The sequence below is a fragment of the Scyliorhinus torazame genome, chromosome 12 (genome assembly GCF_047496885.1).
Source record: "Scyliorhinus torazame isolate Kashiwa2021f chromosome 12, sScyTor2.1, whole genome shotgun sequence".
NCBI classification, from domain to species: Eukaryota; Metazoa; Chordata; class Chondrichthyes; order Carcharhiniformes; family Scyliorhinidae; genus Scyliorhinus; species Scyliorhinus torazame.
In genome coordinates this window covers 29505044-29523668 of record NC_092718.1, presented here as the reverse complement: position 1 = coordinate 29523668, position 18625 = coordinate 29505044, and the positions used below count along the sequence as shown (strand labels likewise).

Genomic DNA, 18625 nt, shown 5'->3' with positions numbered 1-18625 from the left:
CTTCCACTGAAGAGGGCGGAAAGGAGGGCTCCCGCCGACTAGGTACACCACGTGTCCGGTGGTGGCGGAGACTTTGAAAATTTGGGGGCAGTGGAGGCGCCATAGGGGTGAGGTAGAGGCTTCGGTTTGGTCCCCGATCCAGGAGAACCATCAGTTCGTCCCGGGGAGAATGGATGGAGGGTTCCTGAGCTGGCACAGGGCAGGAATTAGAAGGATGGGGGACCTGTTTTTAGATGGGGCGTTTGCGAGCCTTGGGGCGCTGGAGGAAGAATTCAGGCTTCCCCCCGGAAATGCCTTCAGGTACGTGCAGGTAAGGGCGTTTGTAAGATGGCAGGTGAGGGAGTTCCCGCTGCTTCCAGCACTCAGGATCCAGGATAGGGTGCTCTCAGGGGTGTGGGTTGGAGAGGGCAGGGTCTCGGCGATCTACCAGGAGATGCAGGAGGAGGAGGAGACCTCGGTGGAGGAGCTAAAGGGTAAATAGGAGGAGGAGCTTGGGGAGGAGATAGACGAGGGTGCGTGGGCGGATGCCCTGGGAGGGTTAATTCATCCTCCTCTTGCGCCAGGCTTAGCCTGATACAATTTAAGGTTCTTCACGGAGCGCATATGACAGGGGCGAGGCTGAGCAGGTTCTTTGGAGTAGATGACAGGTGTGGGAGGTGTTCGAGGAGCCCAGCAAATCACACCCATATGTTCTGGGTTTGCCCGGCGCTGGTTGGGTTCTGGAGGGGTATTGCGAGGACGTGGTCTAAGGTGGTGAACACCCAGGTTAAGCCGAGCTGGAGGTTAGCACTATTTGGGGTATTGGACGAGCCGGGAGTGCAGGAGGCGAAAGAGGCCGTATTCTGACCTTTGCGTCCCTGGTAGCCCGGCGGAGGATTCTGCTACAGTGGAAGGATGCGAGGCCCCCAAGCGTGGAAGCCTGGATCAGCGACATGGCAGGGTTCATTAAATTGGAGAGGGTAAAATTTGCCTTGAGAGGGTCTGTGCAAGGGTTCTTCAGGCGGTGGCAACCGTTCCTAGACTTTCTAGCTGGGCGTTAGGAGGTGGTCAGCAGCAGCAACCCTGGCAGGGGGGGGGGGGGGGGCTGTATTTTGTGTTTTCTACTGTGTTTATTATTGCTTAATGGGGGGTTGGTATATTGGGGGAATTCGTGATGTAGTTGTAAGATGTTTATTTATGTGTTCTTTGTTTTTCTTTTTCTGTAAGTTTGTTGAAAATATGTAAAAATGTGAATAAAAATATTTCTAAAAAAAAAGAATACGAGTGTTCCATCGTAAAATTATTTGCGATATAGTGTTCAGAATGAACAGATCTTTCAGCTATCAATCTATTTTACTGCAGAAAACAAAAACATGAGGAACGTTTTACAAAACATCAAACAATGCACTTGGAAGAAAACAGCAAGGTCTGACTTACTTGTTTGCCCTTGAGCATAGAGCCAGAATGAGGAATCCCAGGAACAGGGCAATAGATGCAAGCGCCAACATAGCATAGTTCCAGTTAGTGGCTGTAAGAGATAGAGGGATTTCAATCGAATTATATAGGCACACGTGCTCAATGGAATGAAAAATTTGTTCCTTGTCGTATCTGGAGACAAAGCAATTTGTAAAGGCTCATGCAAGCATAGACAGCCACAGGACTTTAGTGCAATGTGCCTTGACTAGACAGTCTTGAACTTGGCGGTCACAATCTCAGGATAAGGAGTCGACCATTTGGGACTGAGATGGTGAGAAGGATTTCTTATGCTCTTGTGACCACGTTGCCAAGCACGGCCAATTCTGCTCAGTAAATAGTCACTGACGTTGCTGAAGAATAGTCCGAGGTGACTATCCCTCATACATTCCCTTTTTCCTTTGCGACCAGACCTTCATTTAGCACCTCCCCACAACGCACGGATGACCAAAAGGCATCAGGTGAACACTGTGGGGACAGGCCGGCGGGTGTCTTTTCACTGTGCGGTATTTTGCAGGACACTGAACTATCAAGAAATCGTTTCAAACATTCTTCATGAATGCGGCACACATGAACCACATCACAACCATGAGAGCACAAATAAAAAGAAAAGTACAAATGCTGGGAATATTCTGTCGGTCTGCTCGCATTTGAGGCTGGAAGAAAATAGGTCAACGCATTGGCGGTGGATCTTTCGCTCGAGCAGCAAGACAATGGAGACCCTTAATAGGACAGAACAAAAGAAAATGGGAGAGGTCAGATGGAAGTCATGGGTTAGGATTGCTGATTCCAGCCTTGGACAATTAATGGAAAAGACTACAAACCCTAATTTTTAAAGACGCATTAGAAATGAAGGGTGAATTAGAGGCATTAAAGACACAAAAGGGCATGAAAATGGACAGGTAAAGTGGTGACATTACATAGGAAAGGACATTTTCTATTCCCTTGTGTCCCTCCCTATCTTTCCCATCCCCTCATCTTCTTCTTCTGTTGAGAGACTCACTTATCTTCCGGATTTACCCAAAAGATTAACCTGCCCTCTCTCTCTGTCAGATGCTGATGAACCTGTTGTGAATTTCCAACACAATCAGAATCCCGAAAACCCATAAATAGGATTTACTGAGGCCTATACATCATAGTCCCACATTCACCATGATAACTACAACTGCTGAAGGTGGGAGTATTTGTAGGCAAGAGGTTTGGGGACCACAAAAGAATACATGGTACAGCAAATCGCTATCATTTGGGCAGCACGGTGACACAGTTAACGCTGCTGCCTCACAGCGCCAGGTCCCGGGTTCGATTCCGACCTCGGGTGACTGTGCGTGTGGAGTTTGCACATTCTCCCCGTGTCTGTGTGGGTTTCATCAAGGTGCTCTGGTTTCCTCCCGCAGTCTAAAAGATATACAGGTTAGGTGGATTGGGCATGCTAAATTGCCCCTTGGTTCACAAAGATGTGTTGGTTACGTGGGGTTACAGGGACAGGGTGGTAGAGCGCTCCTTCGGAGGGTCAGTGCAGACTTGTTGGGCCAAATGGCCTCCTTTTGCACTATAAGGATTCCGTGATCATTTTGACTGAGTCCAATCTCAATGCTACAGCAGTATAATGACTATGCCACTGGACTGGCAATCACAGGAAAATAAAGTCAAACCAGACATAGCAGCTTGAGATCCTCGAATTATGTTTAAGAATAAAGTCTGGGAATGAGAAGATGATTATTTGATATTGAAGCTGTTAGATTGTTGTAGCAGCTCAACTTCCTGGTTCACTAATGTCCTTTGGGAAAGGAAAACTCTACTGCCCTAACCTGGTGCGGCCTACACCTTCCGTCCAACACCAACGTGATTGATGCTTAACTGCTCTCTGAGGTGATCTAGCAACAGGACCACCACCGTCTTCTCAGGCCAACCTGTGGTGGGCAATAAATACTGCCCTTGAACAAATAAAATAAATTAACTCTCCATTTCGGCAATGGAGATGGTTGCCCCATTTCATACTGTTCACTTCAATGGCCTTCCCAGGTAACTAATGGGGCGGCCCAGTGGGACAGTGGTTAGCACTGCTGCCTCATAGCTCCAGAGACCCGGGTTCTTTTCCGACCTTGGGTTACTGTCTGTGTGGAGTTTGCACTTTCATCCCGTGTCTGCGTGGGTTTTCTCCGGGTGCTCCGGTTTCCTCCCACCATCCAAAGACGTGCAGGTGAAAAAAAATGAAATGAAAATCGCTTATTGTCACAAGTAGACTTCAAATGAAGTTACTGTGAAAAGCCCCTCATCGCCACATTCCGGCGCCTGTTCGGGGAGGCTGGCACGGGAATTGAATCGTGCTGCTGGCCTACCTTGGCCTGCTTTAAAAGCCAGCTCTTTAGCCCTGTGCTAAACCAGCCCCGAGGTAGGTGGATTGCCCATGGTAAAATTGCCCCTTAGTGTCGAAAAGGTTAGGTGGGGTTACAGGGATAGGGTGGAGGCGTGACTTAAGTAGGGTGTTCTTTCCAAGGGCTAGTGCAGACTCGATGGGCCGAATGGTCTCCTTCTGCACTGTAGGAATTCTAAGACATGACAATTCCATTAGCAGCACCACCCAGATGGACTATTCTTATTCCGAACTTTTAAAATTATAACTTGTAACTTACTTAACCCTCATTTCTCTTCCCTTATAGACTTCAACGAGCATCTGGATATATAGAATAATATTGTGTTAAACAGCTCATCTCCCGAGAATTGTAGGTGTGTTGCTGATGTCGACTATGAATATATATATCTGTTATTTTATTCATTCATGGCGTTTGGGCGTCGTTGGATGGGTTGGCATTTATTGCTCATCCCTAATTGACCTTGAACTGAGTGGCTTGTTAGGTCTTACAGAGGGCATTTAAGAGTCAACTACATTGCTGTGGGTCTGGAGTCACATGTAGGCCAGACCAGGTAAGGACAGCAGATTTCCTTCCCTAAACGACATTAGTGAATAAAATGGGTTTTTACAACAATCGACAATGGTTTGATGGTCATCATTAGACTTTTTAATTCCAGATTTTTATTGAATTCAAATTTCACCATCTGCCATGGCGGGATTTGAACCCAGGGCCCCCTGGGTCTCTGGAGAAAGAAAAACAGTTAATGTTTCAAGTCCGTACATTAATTATGTTTCTCTCCCCACAGATGCTGCCAGACCTGCTGAGTTTATCCAGCATTCTCTGTTTTTGTTTCAGATTTTCAGCATCTGCAGTATTTTGTTTTTGTTTTCATGCTCTGGGGAAGGGGTTCAAATCTCACCTTGGAAGCTGGTGAAATACATAGAACAAATCTGGAATATAAAGCTAGTCTCCATAATGACCATGAAACCATCGTCAATTGTTCATAGAATCCCTACAATGCTGAAGGAGGCCATTTGGCCCAACATGTTTGCACCGACCATCCGAAAGAGCACCCTACCTACACCCAATCCCCTGCTCTGTCCCGTAACCCCTACCTAACTTTTTGACACTAAAGGAAAATTTATCACAGCCAATCCACCTAGCCTGCGCAACTTTGGACTGTAGGAGGAAAGCGGAACACCCGGGGGAAACCCACGCAGACACGGGGAGAAAGTGCAAACTCCACACAGGCAGTCAGCCAAGGCCGGAATTGAACCCGGAACCCTGGTGCTGTGCCTGTCATAATATACACCAGTATATCATGGTGCAGACACACACTGATGGACACACAGTGGGACCAATCAACATACACACACCGCAGCCAATCACCAGTGAGAGCACACGCACTATAAAGACAGGGGACATCAAGAGTTCCCGCTCATTCGAGTAGCAGCTAGCTGGGAGCACAGAGCTCACAGCCTGCAACACAGACATTCACCATGTGCTGAGTGCATCAACTGGTGAGGACAAGGCAAAGGTCTTTAGTTAAAGCTGGTATCGTATTTACCCACAGTTCAAGTATGTTTAAATAGTTAACCTTTTAATAAAATAGTGTTGCACTACTCCAAGTGTGGGTGACCTGTATGTGATCCAGAACACCCAACACATCAGTGCCACTATACCATCTAAAGAAAAGGAGAAGCCAATGACCCCCTCATTTTCAAAAAAATTAGTGTTGCCACTGGATCTATTGACACTACAGTCTAACCCATGTTCAGATGCCAGAGTAGAATTTGGAAAAAAAAAATTTAGAGTACCCAATTTTTTAATTCCTACTAAGAGGCAATTTAGCATAACCAATCCACCTACCCTACACATCTTTTCGGGTTGTGGGGGTGAGACCCACGCAGACACGGGGAGAATGTGCAAACTCCACACGGACAGTGACCCAGGCTGGGATGGAACCCGGGACCTTGGCGCCATGAGGTAGCAGTGCTAACCACTGCGCCACCGTGCTGCCCATGCCATAGTAGAACTTTGTGTTTGTATCCAAACAGGTATGTAGGTATGGATGTAGGTATGGATGTAGGTATGGATCCTTTGCAATGGGCAAAGAAGGGGCATGAATTCTGTTCAATCACTTAGATCTGCTGTTCCTGGGTCATTCTTCGCTGGTGCCATTCGCAGTGTAGTGTAACAAGCCGATGTTAATATCTCAGTTTCAGAAACTGTAGATCTGATCAGGTTAACTTACTGGAAAAAGAAATGACATCCGTGAACATTCCTTCTCAAATTTTTAAAGTGACCTTGAACGGTCTGAATCACGAAACTTATAACAATGTTACATAATTAATGAATTGGTTTGTGATGTGCAAGATTTGTCCACATAATCCAATCAGGAAACATTAACACTGTTTCTCTCCCTATTCCTTTCTCCACAGAATCCCTGCAGTGCAGAAGGAGGCCATTCAGCCCATCGAGCCTGCACCGACCAATCAAAATAGCACCTGACCTGGGTCCACCCACCCGTCCACACGGCCCTATCACTGTAACCCATAGCCTAACCTGCACATCACTGGACAATAAGGGACATTCTTAGCATGGCCAATCCACTTAACCCCATCTTTGGGCTGTGGGAAGAAACTGGAGCACCCGGAGGAAACCCACGCAGACACGGGGAGAATGCACAAACTCCACACAGACAGTGACCCAAGGCAGTAATTGAACCCGGTCGTTGGCACTGTGAGACAGCAGTGCTAACCACTGTGCTAGCGTGCCACCCTGCTGAGTTTTTCCAGCATTTTGTTTTAATTTCAGATTTCCAGCACCTGCAGTATTTTGCTTTTACCCACATGATCAAAGTTTTAAAATCAAGGGACATATATTAAAAAGAGAAAAATAAAGTACACTACATACAATCCTCCATTGGATGAAGTAGCTGCTTGGCTGTGGTAGTTTCTTCCATTTTTGTTTCATTCTGCCTCACGTCACTGATGGTCCCACCAACCTTTTCTTTAAATTCCGTTGACAACATTTGAGTCTTTGCTAACGTTGTCTCTAGGTTTCCTGTTCAATGCAATTAGAAAATATTCGTTAAGGATTTATCTTTACATAGAGTCAAAAAAACACAACGCCACCCATTGCAAATCAACGTCATCAGTGGTTCAACAGGTAGCCCGAGACAGAAAGGCTTAAATCCTGCTCCGAAAAACCAGAGAACTAAATCAGGGCTGATAATCCAGTGTGGTACCGAGGAAGGTCGACGCAGCCAGCCGCGCTTTCCATTGATGTGGTGTTAAACCAGGACCACCAATAATAATTGCTTATTGTCACAAGTAGGCTTCAATGAAGTTACTGTGAAAAGCCCCTCATTCCGCCACCTGTTCACTGCCCTCGCAGGTGAAAGGCACAATTTGTGGCACTTTTTCAAGGAAATTTTGGGAAGTCCTCTCCTGCTGTCCTGATCAACCCGTCATCAACATCATGAGAAAACAGATTGTCTGGTCATTTTCACCTTGTCTGTGGGACTTTGATATGTGCATAATGGGTGCAGTATTTTATACAAAAATGCCTGCACTTCAACAAGTACTTCATTAGCTGTTAAGTATTTCGAGATCTCCTGAGGTTATGAAAGGGACGGTATAAAGGCAAGCCATTTATTGTTCTGTGTCCACCCGAAACTGGGACGGTTCACTTAAGTGTGGAACCCAGCAGAGGCCCCAAGCTCAGTTCCCAGGCTGTGGCGAGTGGCGTTACTATCAGACTCAGCACCCCCAGGTTTGCAAGCGAAGAGAGAAGGAAAATCATTGACTTAAAATGCAGGCTTCAGTTTCACCTTTTGAAGCTACGATCTTTCTGCACTTCGTTGGTTCTTGGTGGACTCTCAGTACTGTTGAGATGAAAGAATTTCATCAGCATTTGACAAGCATGTGACTTACGACCTGAGGGGTACAGCTCAAGTCGATTGGATTGTAAGTAAGCATTTTGCCCGACACGGCTTAATGATCTAACAGACAGCTTGAATATACTATAGCTCAATGGACTTCTACTCTCATAACAGTTGGTATTTTAAAGCTGGATTTTCAAAATATATTTGATTTATGAGTTTCAGCTTGTCACAGTTCTGCTTTACAGGTGATGAGGGTTACAATCTGCTTACAGAAAATGTCAAATCAGAAAATGGCTCAAAAGAACCTCAAACAGTGGCAAATATAACAGTTTCATCATTTCCATTACAGCACAAAGTTAAACACAGCTAAATCACATCTTGCACCAGTCCCGATCATTTGATCCCAACTGGGTTCAAAAGAGGTCTGGGGCTAAGAATAAATACACTCATTCAAAGAGCCAACATTTAAAAAAATGAATTTACAGGATGTGGCCATCACTGGCTCAGCCTGCATTTATTGTCCATCCCTAGTTGCCCAAGGTGGTAAGCTGTCTTCTCAAACAACTGCAATCCCTGTAATGTCGGTACACCCACAGTACGGTTAGGGAGGAAGCTCCAGAATTTTTACCCAGTGACAGTGAAGGAACGGCCGATATATTTCTAAGTTACGATGATGAGTGGCTTGGAGAGGAACCTCCAGGTGGCGAGGTTTCCAGGTATCTGCTGCCCAGGAGAGGCACAATGGGCTGGATGGCCTTTTTACTCTGCTGCAGGTTTCTATGATTGCTAACACGTCGATCAATCAGCTGTTGTGCTGGTAGGGTCTCAAAATACCATAAAATATGGGATCTGAATTTCCTTGCTGTGTAGCTCACGATCCAATCTGTTCTCCTGGTCTTACCCTGAAATGGTTTCGCGCAAATGCTTGTACCGTTCATTGAGCTCCACTTGGAATTTCTCTTCCTTTCTTTGGAAATGAACACCATGTTTCCGTCAGCGATCAGATACATTGTCCTGGCTACGTGGACAAGTCGACGTTTGGTGCAGATCCACGTTAGGCCAATGGTATTCTCACAGGCTGCAGTCTTCACAATGAGAGTCTGCCCTGCAGAAAGGCACCTGCGGCTCCCTTGGTTGAAGAGCCGGTTTTCTTTCCACACCCAGTCTTGGAGTAGCGAGTCAGGATTGCATCTGACTGTCAGCACCTGATTACCCTCCAAAGAGGCTTCCAGGCATTTATTGCCAGAATTCTTTATTATAAAATCTTGCACTCCTGTAAGTGTTTTAGCACAAGCACAAAAAACAGTTGTAATCTTTATGTTGTAAACTGCACAATACTTCATTTGGAATAGAAACGGAGCATGATTATTTTCTTCAACACAAAAGCACAAGCTTAAATGATTGATCCAGCCCCTGACATTCTAGCCTAGAATTGTGCTCCTTCTCGGGACAGAGAGGAATGGGGGGGAGCATTAGATGGGGAAGAACGCAACCCCAAGGTAGGATCAGCCTCCTTGATCAGCTGACCGATATTCTGGGAGCGAGGGAATTTGGTGTTCTCTGGACATCCCTTGTCATCAGTTTGGAAGGATTTCTGGGGACTCTCCCAGCTAGGCTACCCCAACAATCCCTCGGGAAATGTTGCTTAGATGGGCCCAACAGTACCAGCATCAGCAGAGAGAGGATGTCAATGCCGTTTCGGGGCCACGTGCGGACCGTACAGAGAAAATTCCCAACTGCGGTCGATCCTTTGGGATGTAACGGCATTCCAAAAATGGCTCACCTTTGATGGAGGGGCTTCGAGAAGAACGCTGACCCTCCGATGGCTTCAGCCGCTGTGGTTTGTTTATAGTGGACTGGGTCATCAAGGAGTCATGCGAAAATCCCAGAACAAAGGTGGGACGGATAGCCCTATAAGTGCCAGTACTGGCAGGAATGCCCACCAGATTATGGTATTGAACCTTCTCTCAGATTTGGAAAAGGGCAAAGTGGCAGGAGAAGTTCTGCCCAACTGTGCTTCCTATGGAATTGATGCTCTCGGAATTTCTACCATCTATGCCCATTAATGAGGAGATCCTGTGGCGCAGTGGGTAACGTCAGTGCCTCTGAGGCAGAGGCTCCGGGTGTGTGTGCCACCCCAGGACTTGCTGTTCAAGGAAGCCTCTTTCATAACACGGCCAAATGGGTTGAGTATCAACCTGCAAAACCCTTTCAATGCACCAATGCTGGTGGTAAGAGGGGGAGAGACTCGCAATCAGCCATGTTTGATGTGGAGTGGTCCCTGCTCGAGCTATAAGCCCCTGGGGACAGACGAGCGGCCTGTTGCAGGAATTACTAGCTATGGAAACAGATGAATGCCTTGATGCACCACCAGGTGCGGGAAGAGACTTGGAATATCCATTAATGTGATGTGATACAACGGATAAAACCAGGGGTTCATTCATAATCCAGTCCCTTTCACCATTAATGATCACTGTTCCCATTTAGAAATGACTAGGATTCAAACAATCTCGGCTCTTTTCAATATGGACAAGACTTCATGAATACAACTGGCTGAATGTGATCGGTAGGTTCAGCTGGGCATTGAAATCTGGCTAATGGAAGAACTTCCTGATGAAGCAATGACCAGGGACCCTGACAATTTGGTAGAACCCCAAAACCAATTTCTGCACTAACTCCAACCAAATACTACAACAATGGCGGCCACTTAACCTTTCAGCAATTTCAACGTGACGATTTTCACCCAACCAGGTAGTTACACGTCAAGTACTAGGTAACTATATCGAATAAACCAGTACCTCAGGCTGTCAGCTGACACCAACCTACTGAACTCCATCGATTTGCAGTTCGTAAACTTCATATTTTGCACCCTTACCTGTCAACTGACATCAGTTTCTGCCAAGTCATTTGATGAAGAAAGTAAAATCGCTGAGATCACAGTAATCCTCTTTGCATTTCACACCTTCATTACACAAGGATTGAAAGATCGATTTGGAATCAGAACACTAGATGGGCTTGGCAGTGGAAGCTGGCCTCCATTTTAGATGTTACTTCAGTTGGATCTAGTCTACTGGTGGAGATCCACGGTTATTGGCTCAGTGGGCTGCTCCCCAATACATCTTAGTGATGCACGATCAATTGCACAAAGACTTGAGTTGGATACAACTGAGGCTTTATTGCTCTAAGATGTGTGGCCTCCCACAGCAGCTGGCGAAATGGCTGCAGCATGGAGGACACACACATTTATACTCTGCCTACTGGGTGGAGCCAGGAGGCAGGGACTACCGGCGAACCTGTAGTACAGGTCCTACCATACATCACCTAATAGAGGTGCAACAGTGGTTTACCACATTCACCCCCTGTTAAAATTGAGTTTGGCGGGGGTGGTGGAGAACTATATACAACAAATGGGTTTTACATTTACAATATTTGAGAAAAAAAAATGTCGTTTGAAGTCTGGTGCCAGTTAGAGGTTTAACCGGTCCGGTGCGTTGATGTTCCGCTGGGAACGACGTAGTGGTGGCGGTGATGCCGATGCTGGTCTGATGTTCGGTGACTCCGGGAGCGTGCCAAAATCCTCTTCATCCTCGGGCGTGGGCAGGGGGAGGACTGATAGTCCCGGTGAGGAGTTGCTGCTGGGAGCGCCGGGGGAGGGGAGGGTGGCACCGGACCAGAGGGGGGTGTGTGTGTGGAACCTGCTGGTGCCAGGTCCCTGAGGGAGACAGTATCCTGGCGGCCATCGGGGTACGCCACGTAGGCATACTGGGGGTTTGCATGGAGCAATTGCACCCTCTCCACCAACGGGTCCGCCTTGTGGGGCCGGACGTGCCTACGGAGCAGGACGGGTCCTGGAGCTGCGAGCCAAGTCGGAAGTGACAGCCCAGACGTGGACTCCCTGGGGAAGGCAAAAAGATGTTCATGGGGTGTGTTGTTAGTAGCGGTGCACAGCAGTGACCGAATGGAGTGTAGTGCATCAGGGAGGACCTCCTGCCAGCGGGAGGCCGGGAGGTTCCTGGACCGTAGGTTGTACTTGCTCGACTGAGTAGGGCAGATTGCGGGCCTTTATAAAATGGTACAACCGTGTGACTCCCGGGTGACAAAGTCTGTCGTGCAGGGCCCGGAGTCGGTCTACTTGTGCGCTGGCACATGTACCTCGGGATAGGGCGTCTGAGGGCTCGTTGAGCTTGCCGGGGCGATACAAAATCTCATAATTGTAGGTGGAGAGCTCGATCCTCCACCTCAAGATCTTATCATTCTTGATCTTGCCCCGCTGTGTGTTATTGAACATGAAGGCTACCGACTGTTGGCCAGTGAGGAGAGTGAATCTCCGCACAGCTTCAATGATAGCTTGGGCCTCTTTTTCGACGGATGAGTGCCGAATTTCTGAAGCATGAAGGGTGCGGGAAAAGAATGCCACGGGTCTGCCTGCCTGGTTTAGGGTGGCGGCTAGGGCGACGTCTGATGCGTCGCTCTCGACTTGAAAGGGCAGTGTCTTGTCTACTGCGTGCTTCCCGACCTTGGCGATATCGGCTCTGATACGGGCGAAGGCCTGTTGTGCCTCGGCCGTCAGGGAAAAATGGGTGGACTGTATGAGTGGGCCTTGTCCACATAGTTTGGGACCCACTGGGCGTAGTATGAAAAGAACCCCAGACAACGTTTGAGGGCCTTGGGGCAGTGGGGAAGGGGGAGTTCCATGAGGGGGCGCATGCGGTCGGGATCGGGCCCCAGAACTCCGTTCTGGACCACATTGCCGAGGATGGCTAAGCGGGTCATTCTAAACACGCACTTCTCCTTGTTGTAGGTGAGGTTTAGGAGAGTGGCGGTGTGGAGAAATTTGGCAAGGTTGGCATCGTGTCCGTAAACAAAGGGGCTGGGGGCGATAGCGACGACTGCAGGGGCCTGGCACACCGTGGTGAAGTGCCCCTTCTTACCGCAAGCCTTACGGGCAGCGCGGGCCGGGCAGCGTTGGCGGGGGTGTTTCTGTTGGCCGCAAAAGTAACATCGGGGACCCCCGAGGTTCATTGGCTGGCGCGTGGCGCAGGTGTATTGGCTGGGTAAGGCCCCCGCTGGGGCGGCCGTCTGTGGGGTCCACGATGCGTAGAGGGGTGGGCCGCGCGGCTGGTGGTATAGGCCTGAATGTTGCGCGAGGCGACAGTCATAGAGAGCGCTAGCTTCTTTGCCTCTGCTAGGTCGAGTGTGGCCCCTTCTAACAGGCGCTGGCGTATGAGGTCCGACCCAATCCCCGTAACAAACGCGTCCAGGTTTGAATGTTCCATGGCCATAATGGCCTGACAGTCACAGTCCCAGACTAGTGGGATTAGGGCCCCGCCAGAAGCCTTCTATGGACTCACCAGGGAGTTGAGAGCGAGTGGCGAGTACGTACCTGGCGAAGAGCGTGTTCGTCTTCTGAGCGTAATTGTCTTTGAGAAGCGTCAAGTCTTCGGCGTAGTTTGGCGCGTCCTGGATCAGTGGGAAGACGTTGGAGCTCAACCTGGAGTACAGGATCTGTTTATTCTGAGCCTCCGAGACAGGGCTGGGCGGCGAGTTGATGTACGCATCGAAACAAACTAGCCAGTGCTGAAAGTCCTTTTTGGCGTCGCTTGAATGCGGATCCAGCTGCAGGCGATCTGGCTTGATACGGAGGTCCATCTTTTGAAAATCTTAGAGCAATAAATTGATGCACGATCAATTGCACAAAGACTTGAGTTGGATACAACTGAGGCGTTATTACTCTAAGATGTGTGGCCTCCCACAGCAGCTGGCGAAATGGCTGCAGCATGGAGGACACACACATTTATACTCCTCCTACTGGGCGGAGCCAGCAATGTACCTGTAGTACAGGTCCTACCATACATCACCTAACAGAGGTGCAACAGTGGTTTACCACATTTAGAAGCCTCTAACACCCAACTTTGTAGCACTCAAACCTGGGATCAAGCAGATCCATACATTGGGGAAGTAGCATGTCCTCAGGTCAGGCAGGGCCCTAAGCCATGGTATTAGTTGTCATTCCCACAAGCACTGTGTTAGAACCACAATGGGCATCATGAAGTGGGGCCAGCAATGATCAATCTAACTGACCTGGGATGGCCAGCTTGCTCCAAACACTAAGCCAGAGACTTCCAAGAACGAAAATTTCACCAGTGAATTAAATAATTTTGGGTACCGCGGGGAGATGAGAGAGAAATTGCCGGTCTGTACAGGGTACAAAACACAACCGAGCCCAAAGTCGTGATCGTCAGATTGCAGCCAATGCATTCAGCACGAGGGCATCTGTGGTGAATAGTCTGGATCAGGCTGGTCTAGACAAGTGTTTTTTCAAAGTGGCGTTCGCGACCATGGGATGGTGTAAAATGGGTCGCCAAATGGTCGCCAAAACTGATCCACAAAGATTGCCTGACCATTTTTTCTCTGGGCAAATTCTGGCTGCAGTACAGGGTACGGCCACATGGGGCTGATGGAGAGGCCGCTGCCGTGGACTTTCTTGCCTCCTAGGGTCACTGTTACAGTCCCCGCCACCAACACAGCCTCCAGCAGCGACTCCCGTTTCTGCAGCAGCTGATCAGCCAGGTGGGTCAGCACCTGCAACTAAAACTGATGAGTTTAAAAGGAAAATCAATTCTCTTAAAATTTCTTTCCTGAAGTTACTCCTTCTCCACACAGTTAGTTTCCAGTGTGCTTCACGCTCCTTTTTGCCAGGCGTGCGTTTCCCACCCAAAACTAAATGACTGCTGACTGGAATATATTTCACAAGTACCCGAGTCAGCAACTCGTAGCCAGAGGACTAGGAAGGCAAATGTAATGTTAGCATTCATTTCGACAGGGCTGGAGTACAAGAGCAGGGATGTACTGCTGAGGCTGTACAAGGCTCTGGTCAGACCCCATTTGGAATATTGTGAGGAATTTTGGACCCTGTATCTAAGGAAGGATGTGCTGGCCTTGGAGGGGTTCCACAGGAGGTTCACAAGAATGATCCCAGGGATAAAGAGCTTGCCATATGAGGAGCGGCTGAGGACTCTGGGCCTGTACTCGATGGAAGTTTAGAAGGATGAGAGGGGATCTCATTGATACTTACAGAATACTGAGAGGCCTAGATAGAGTGAACATGGAGAGGGTGTTTCCGCAAGTAAGAGAGACTAGAACCTGAGGGCACTGCCTCAGAATGATGGGACAATCCTTTAAAACAGAGATGCGGATGAATTTCTTCAGCCAAAGGATGGTGAAGCAGTGAAGGAGTAGAAGAGAAAATGACGGAGCCCTCCGTGTCGTCGATGCCCTCCCAACGGACAACAGGGAAGTTAATGGAGTTCCTGATGGGGGAATTCCAGAAGTAAAGACGGGTAATGTTGGAGGGGCTATCCAAAGTGATTGAGGTAGGGACGGTGCCCACTTGCGTGACTTTGGATAGGGTGGAGCAGCGGTTGGAATCGCAGGGCACGATGATTCCGAGGTGGAGGAGGCAGTCTCAGAACGCAGTGACCGGATTGGCTCTTTAGAGGCAGAAGTGGCATTGTTGGGTGTGACCCAAAGGAATTGAAGGCCAAGGTGGATGGCCAGGAGAACCGGTCCAGGAGCCAGAACCTGAAGATTGTCGGGCAACCAGAAGCCATTGAAAGTTCGAACGCCATGGAGTACGTGGCCAAGATGTTCGGGAGGTTGGTGGGGGTTGGGGTATTTGCGAACCCTCACGAGGTGGACCGGGCCTATTCGTCGTTGCGTCAGAAGCCCAGATCCAGGGATCCATCGCGGGCGGTCATAATTCATGTTCATGGGTATCCAGACAAGGAGCAGATTTTAAAGTGGGCGAAGGTCACGGGAGAGAGTAGATGGGAGGGGCATCCCATCCGGGTTTATCAAGATATTGGGGCAGAACTGGCAAAACGACAAACTAGGTTCAACAAGACCAAGGGGGCGCTCTACAAGAGCAAGGTGCGGTTCTGAGTGCTGGACCCGGCTCGATCATGGGTCACGTTCAAGGACAGAGATCGTTATTTTAAAACGCTGGAGGAGGCGAATTACTTTGTGAGGAGAAATGGACTGGGAGAGATCTGACTGTAGTTGTTGGATGTTATGGAGTTTTGAATTTTACATGGTCATGTTTCTTGCCTCTTTGCGTTTTTGCTATTATGTTTTTCCCTTTCTTTCCTTCCCATGGTGGTATGGGGTTCCTTGTTTTGAAGGGGGATATGGGTTCTTTATTCCCAGTATGTGCGATTTTTGAATGAGGGTTTGGGGAAAGCGGGTGTTTTTTTTTTCTTGTTTGGTTCTGTTTTTGTTCCCCAAGTGGGGGTCACCCTGCTAGCAGGTATGCTAGTTAACGGGAGTGGATGCGGGGGAGAGAGGGCTGCGGCTGGTTGCGGGGGAGGGGATGCGTTTTTTGTTTTGTTTGTGGGGTAAGTTAAAGGGCTTAGGTTAGTTGGGTTTTCCTTGTTTGGGGTGGGGGAGGGTGCTTTTTGGAGCTGGGTGGGTTTGTTAGCTGAAGTTTGAAGGGGAGGGAGGGCGGAAAGGCAGTCGTTGGTTGACTCAATTCTGAAGGTGGATTGACAATCTCTACGGCCCCGATGGCGGAGTTACTAGTGGAGAGGAAGAGACTACAGATGGAGTTTGAGCTTGTATTGATGGGGAAGGCGGTGAGCCAGCTTCATCGTTCACATGGGGTATTTTAGGAGTAAGGTAAGAAGGGGGGAGGGTGCATTGCCAGTGGAAAAAGAGAGTCCCAGTGGCTGGATAATTCTGGCCACTATCAGCCAGAAATAAGATAGAACTTGCTGAGGATTTGGTCATCGAAGAGAAGTGGTAGGAGAGCTCAAAAAACATGTCCACCAAATGAGTGTCATTCTTAGGGACAGTTAGCAAGCATCATTGAAAATGATGATTGTGCAATTTTCAGCACCTGGGTCATAGAAAAGACTTGACATAATTGATGACAAATTGAAGAAGGGGCAATGCTTTCTTGTGCCCAAGTCTCCAATCTATCTAGATCCTGTTGTAACCTCTGACAATCCTCGGCACTATCAGCAACTCCGCCAATCTTCATGTCATCCTCAAACTTACTGAACAGATCACCCACATTTTCCTCCAAATCATTTATATATACTGCAAACAACAGTCATCCAAGGTCAGAATAGTACCTGGGTCCCTGGTGCTTTGAGGCAGCAGTGCTAACCACTGTGCCACCGTGTCGCCCCATCACATTCTGCCCTCATGACATAACTATTTTAAAACACCAGCATATGGTTTCAGCTGGGATTTATGAAAATGTAATTGCACTGTAATGGCCACCAGGGGGAGAAAGTTTCCTGTATATCCAGCGAGAAGGAAGTTGGCAAACTTGAGGCGTAACGGTGTGTTAGGTTGTTTCCTCATTACAGACTTGAACGTCTGACCTGCTCTCTCTGCTAATCCGTTCAAGGCCGGGTGGTAGGGAGCTGTTCTAATATGAAGTTCCTCTCCGATAAATGCAGTGCCATCATCAGGCATCAACGCCTCAGGGAGGCGCTGGGTAGCGAACATTTGACGCAGGGTGTCAATGATGGTTGCTGACGTTGCCTTCCCCATTTCCTGAACATCCAACCACTTGGGACTGGGCATCCACTAGTATCAGGAACATTCTTCCCAGGAAAGGGCCTGCAAAATCAATATGTAACCTCGTCCACGGTCCATCAGGCCATCCCCATGAATGCAGGTGGGCGGCAAGGTTTGCGGTGTCAGATCCTGGCCAACATTTACATCTAGGTCTGGCCATGGTGCGCACAGTACAACTCCTGCAGCACTGGCTCTCTTGCTGGGGGGGTGAATAATTTCTGACGAGGTAGGGCCAGAGCTGATCTGACTGGTCATGATGCCATCCGGTCAAGACCATTTGTGTCAGTTTGGAAAGGACTAGATCACGTTGAGTCCAGTTCTAGATGTGGGGTGACGAGACCGGCAGGGTGCCTGGAAAGTTTAATGCCAGGACAACCTCTTGTGGGACAGGTGGCAGCGTCAGATTTTGGGGAAAGCGGGAGCCGGCAGAGTGCATTGGCGTATGAAATCATCGCCCCCAACTGATGCTGGAAAATTTAGTTATTGGCGGGTAACAACAAAGCCCACCGCTGTACCCCGGTGGAAGCAATCGGAGGAATAGGCTTGTCCTCAGGGAGGAGCCCCAGCAGTGGTTTGTGGTCTATTATAATAGCGACACTAGGCCGTATACGAATTGGTGAAACTTCTTGACACCGTAAATTACAGTGAGGCCTTCTTTCTCAATCTGTGCATACTTCCGTTTGGCGTCGGTGAGAGTCTGAGGCGAAAGCAATGGGCCTCTCTGAGTCGCCCTCCGTCCTACGGGACAGGAACATCCCAATACTATAAGGTGAAGTGTCGCAGGTCAAGATGTTTTCTTTACCTGGGATTGAGATGGACCAACAAGTTGAACGACTGTAGGGCCAGTTTAATGTGGTGGAATGCCTGTTCCTGTGACTCTTTAAAAGGAGATGTAGTGGTGCCAACGTAGTTGCCAAACTGGGGATGAACCGACCATTGAAGTTTACCATCCCGAAAAAGGATTTAAGCTCTGCAACATTTTTTGACGTAGGGTCTTCTATAATGGTCCTCATGTTGTTGTCAAGGGGGTGCAGGCCATTTTGTGTCCACTTTGAACCCTAGATATGTGACCTCGCTGCCTTGGAATGCACATTTCTATCACTTCAATCTGATGCCTGCATCTCCAGTTCTCGGAACTTCTTTTAAGCTAGCTAGGTGTCATTCCTGTCACTGAAACATCATCCAGGTACACTACAGCCTTCGGGATGCTGTGGAGTAGGTTTCCCATTGTGCTCTATAATATTGCACATACCAAAAGGTAACCTGATGTACTGAAAGGACTTTTTGCGTATTAATGTTGGCATACGTCCGGGAATCCTCGTCCAGTTCCAATTGCAAATAAGCC

The 18625-nt window shown here is 48.5% G+C and overlaps 1 protein-coding gene across 1 annotated transcript in view; it reads right to left on the bottom strand.

Annotated features, from left to right (window-relative positions):
* The window catches only part of LOC140387317 (uncharacterized), a 36148-nt gene extending 18862 nt beyond the window's left edge, over positions 1-17286 (bottom strand). Inside the window, exons 1-5 of the mRNA XM_072470245.1 lie at positions 17082-17286; positions 8627-8968; positions 7642-7695; positions 6723-6872; positions 1417-1507 (exon numbers count right to left, since the gene is read on the bottom strand). Of these exons, the coding sequence (XP_072326346.1) occupies positions 1417-1507; positions 6723-6872; positions 7642-7695; positions 8627-8968; positions 17082-17286 (842 nt within the window). The remainder of the gene's footprint in view (positions 1-1416; positions 1508-6722; positions 6873-7641; positions 7696-8626; positions 8969-17081) is intronic.
* Positions 17287-18625: the final 1339 nt, after the last annotated feature.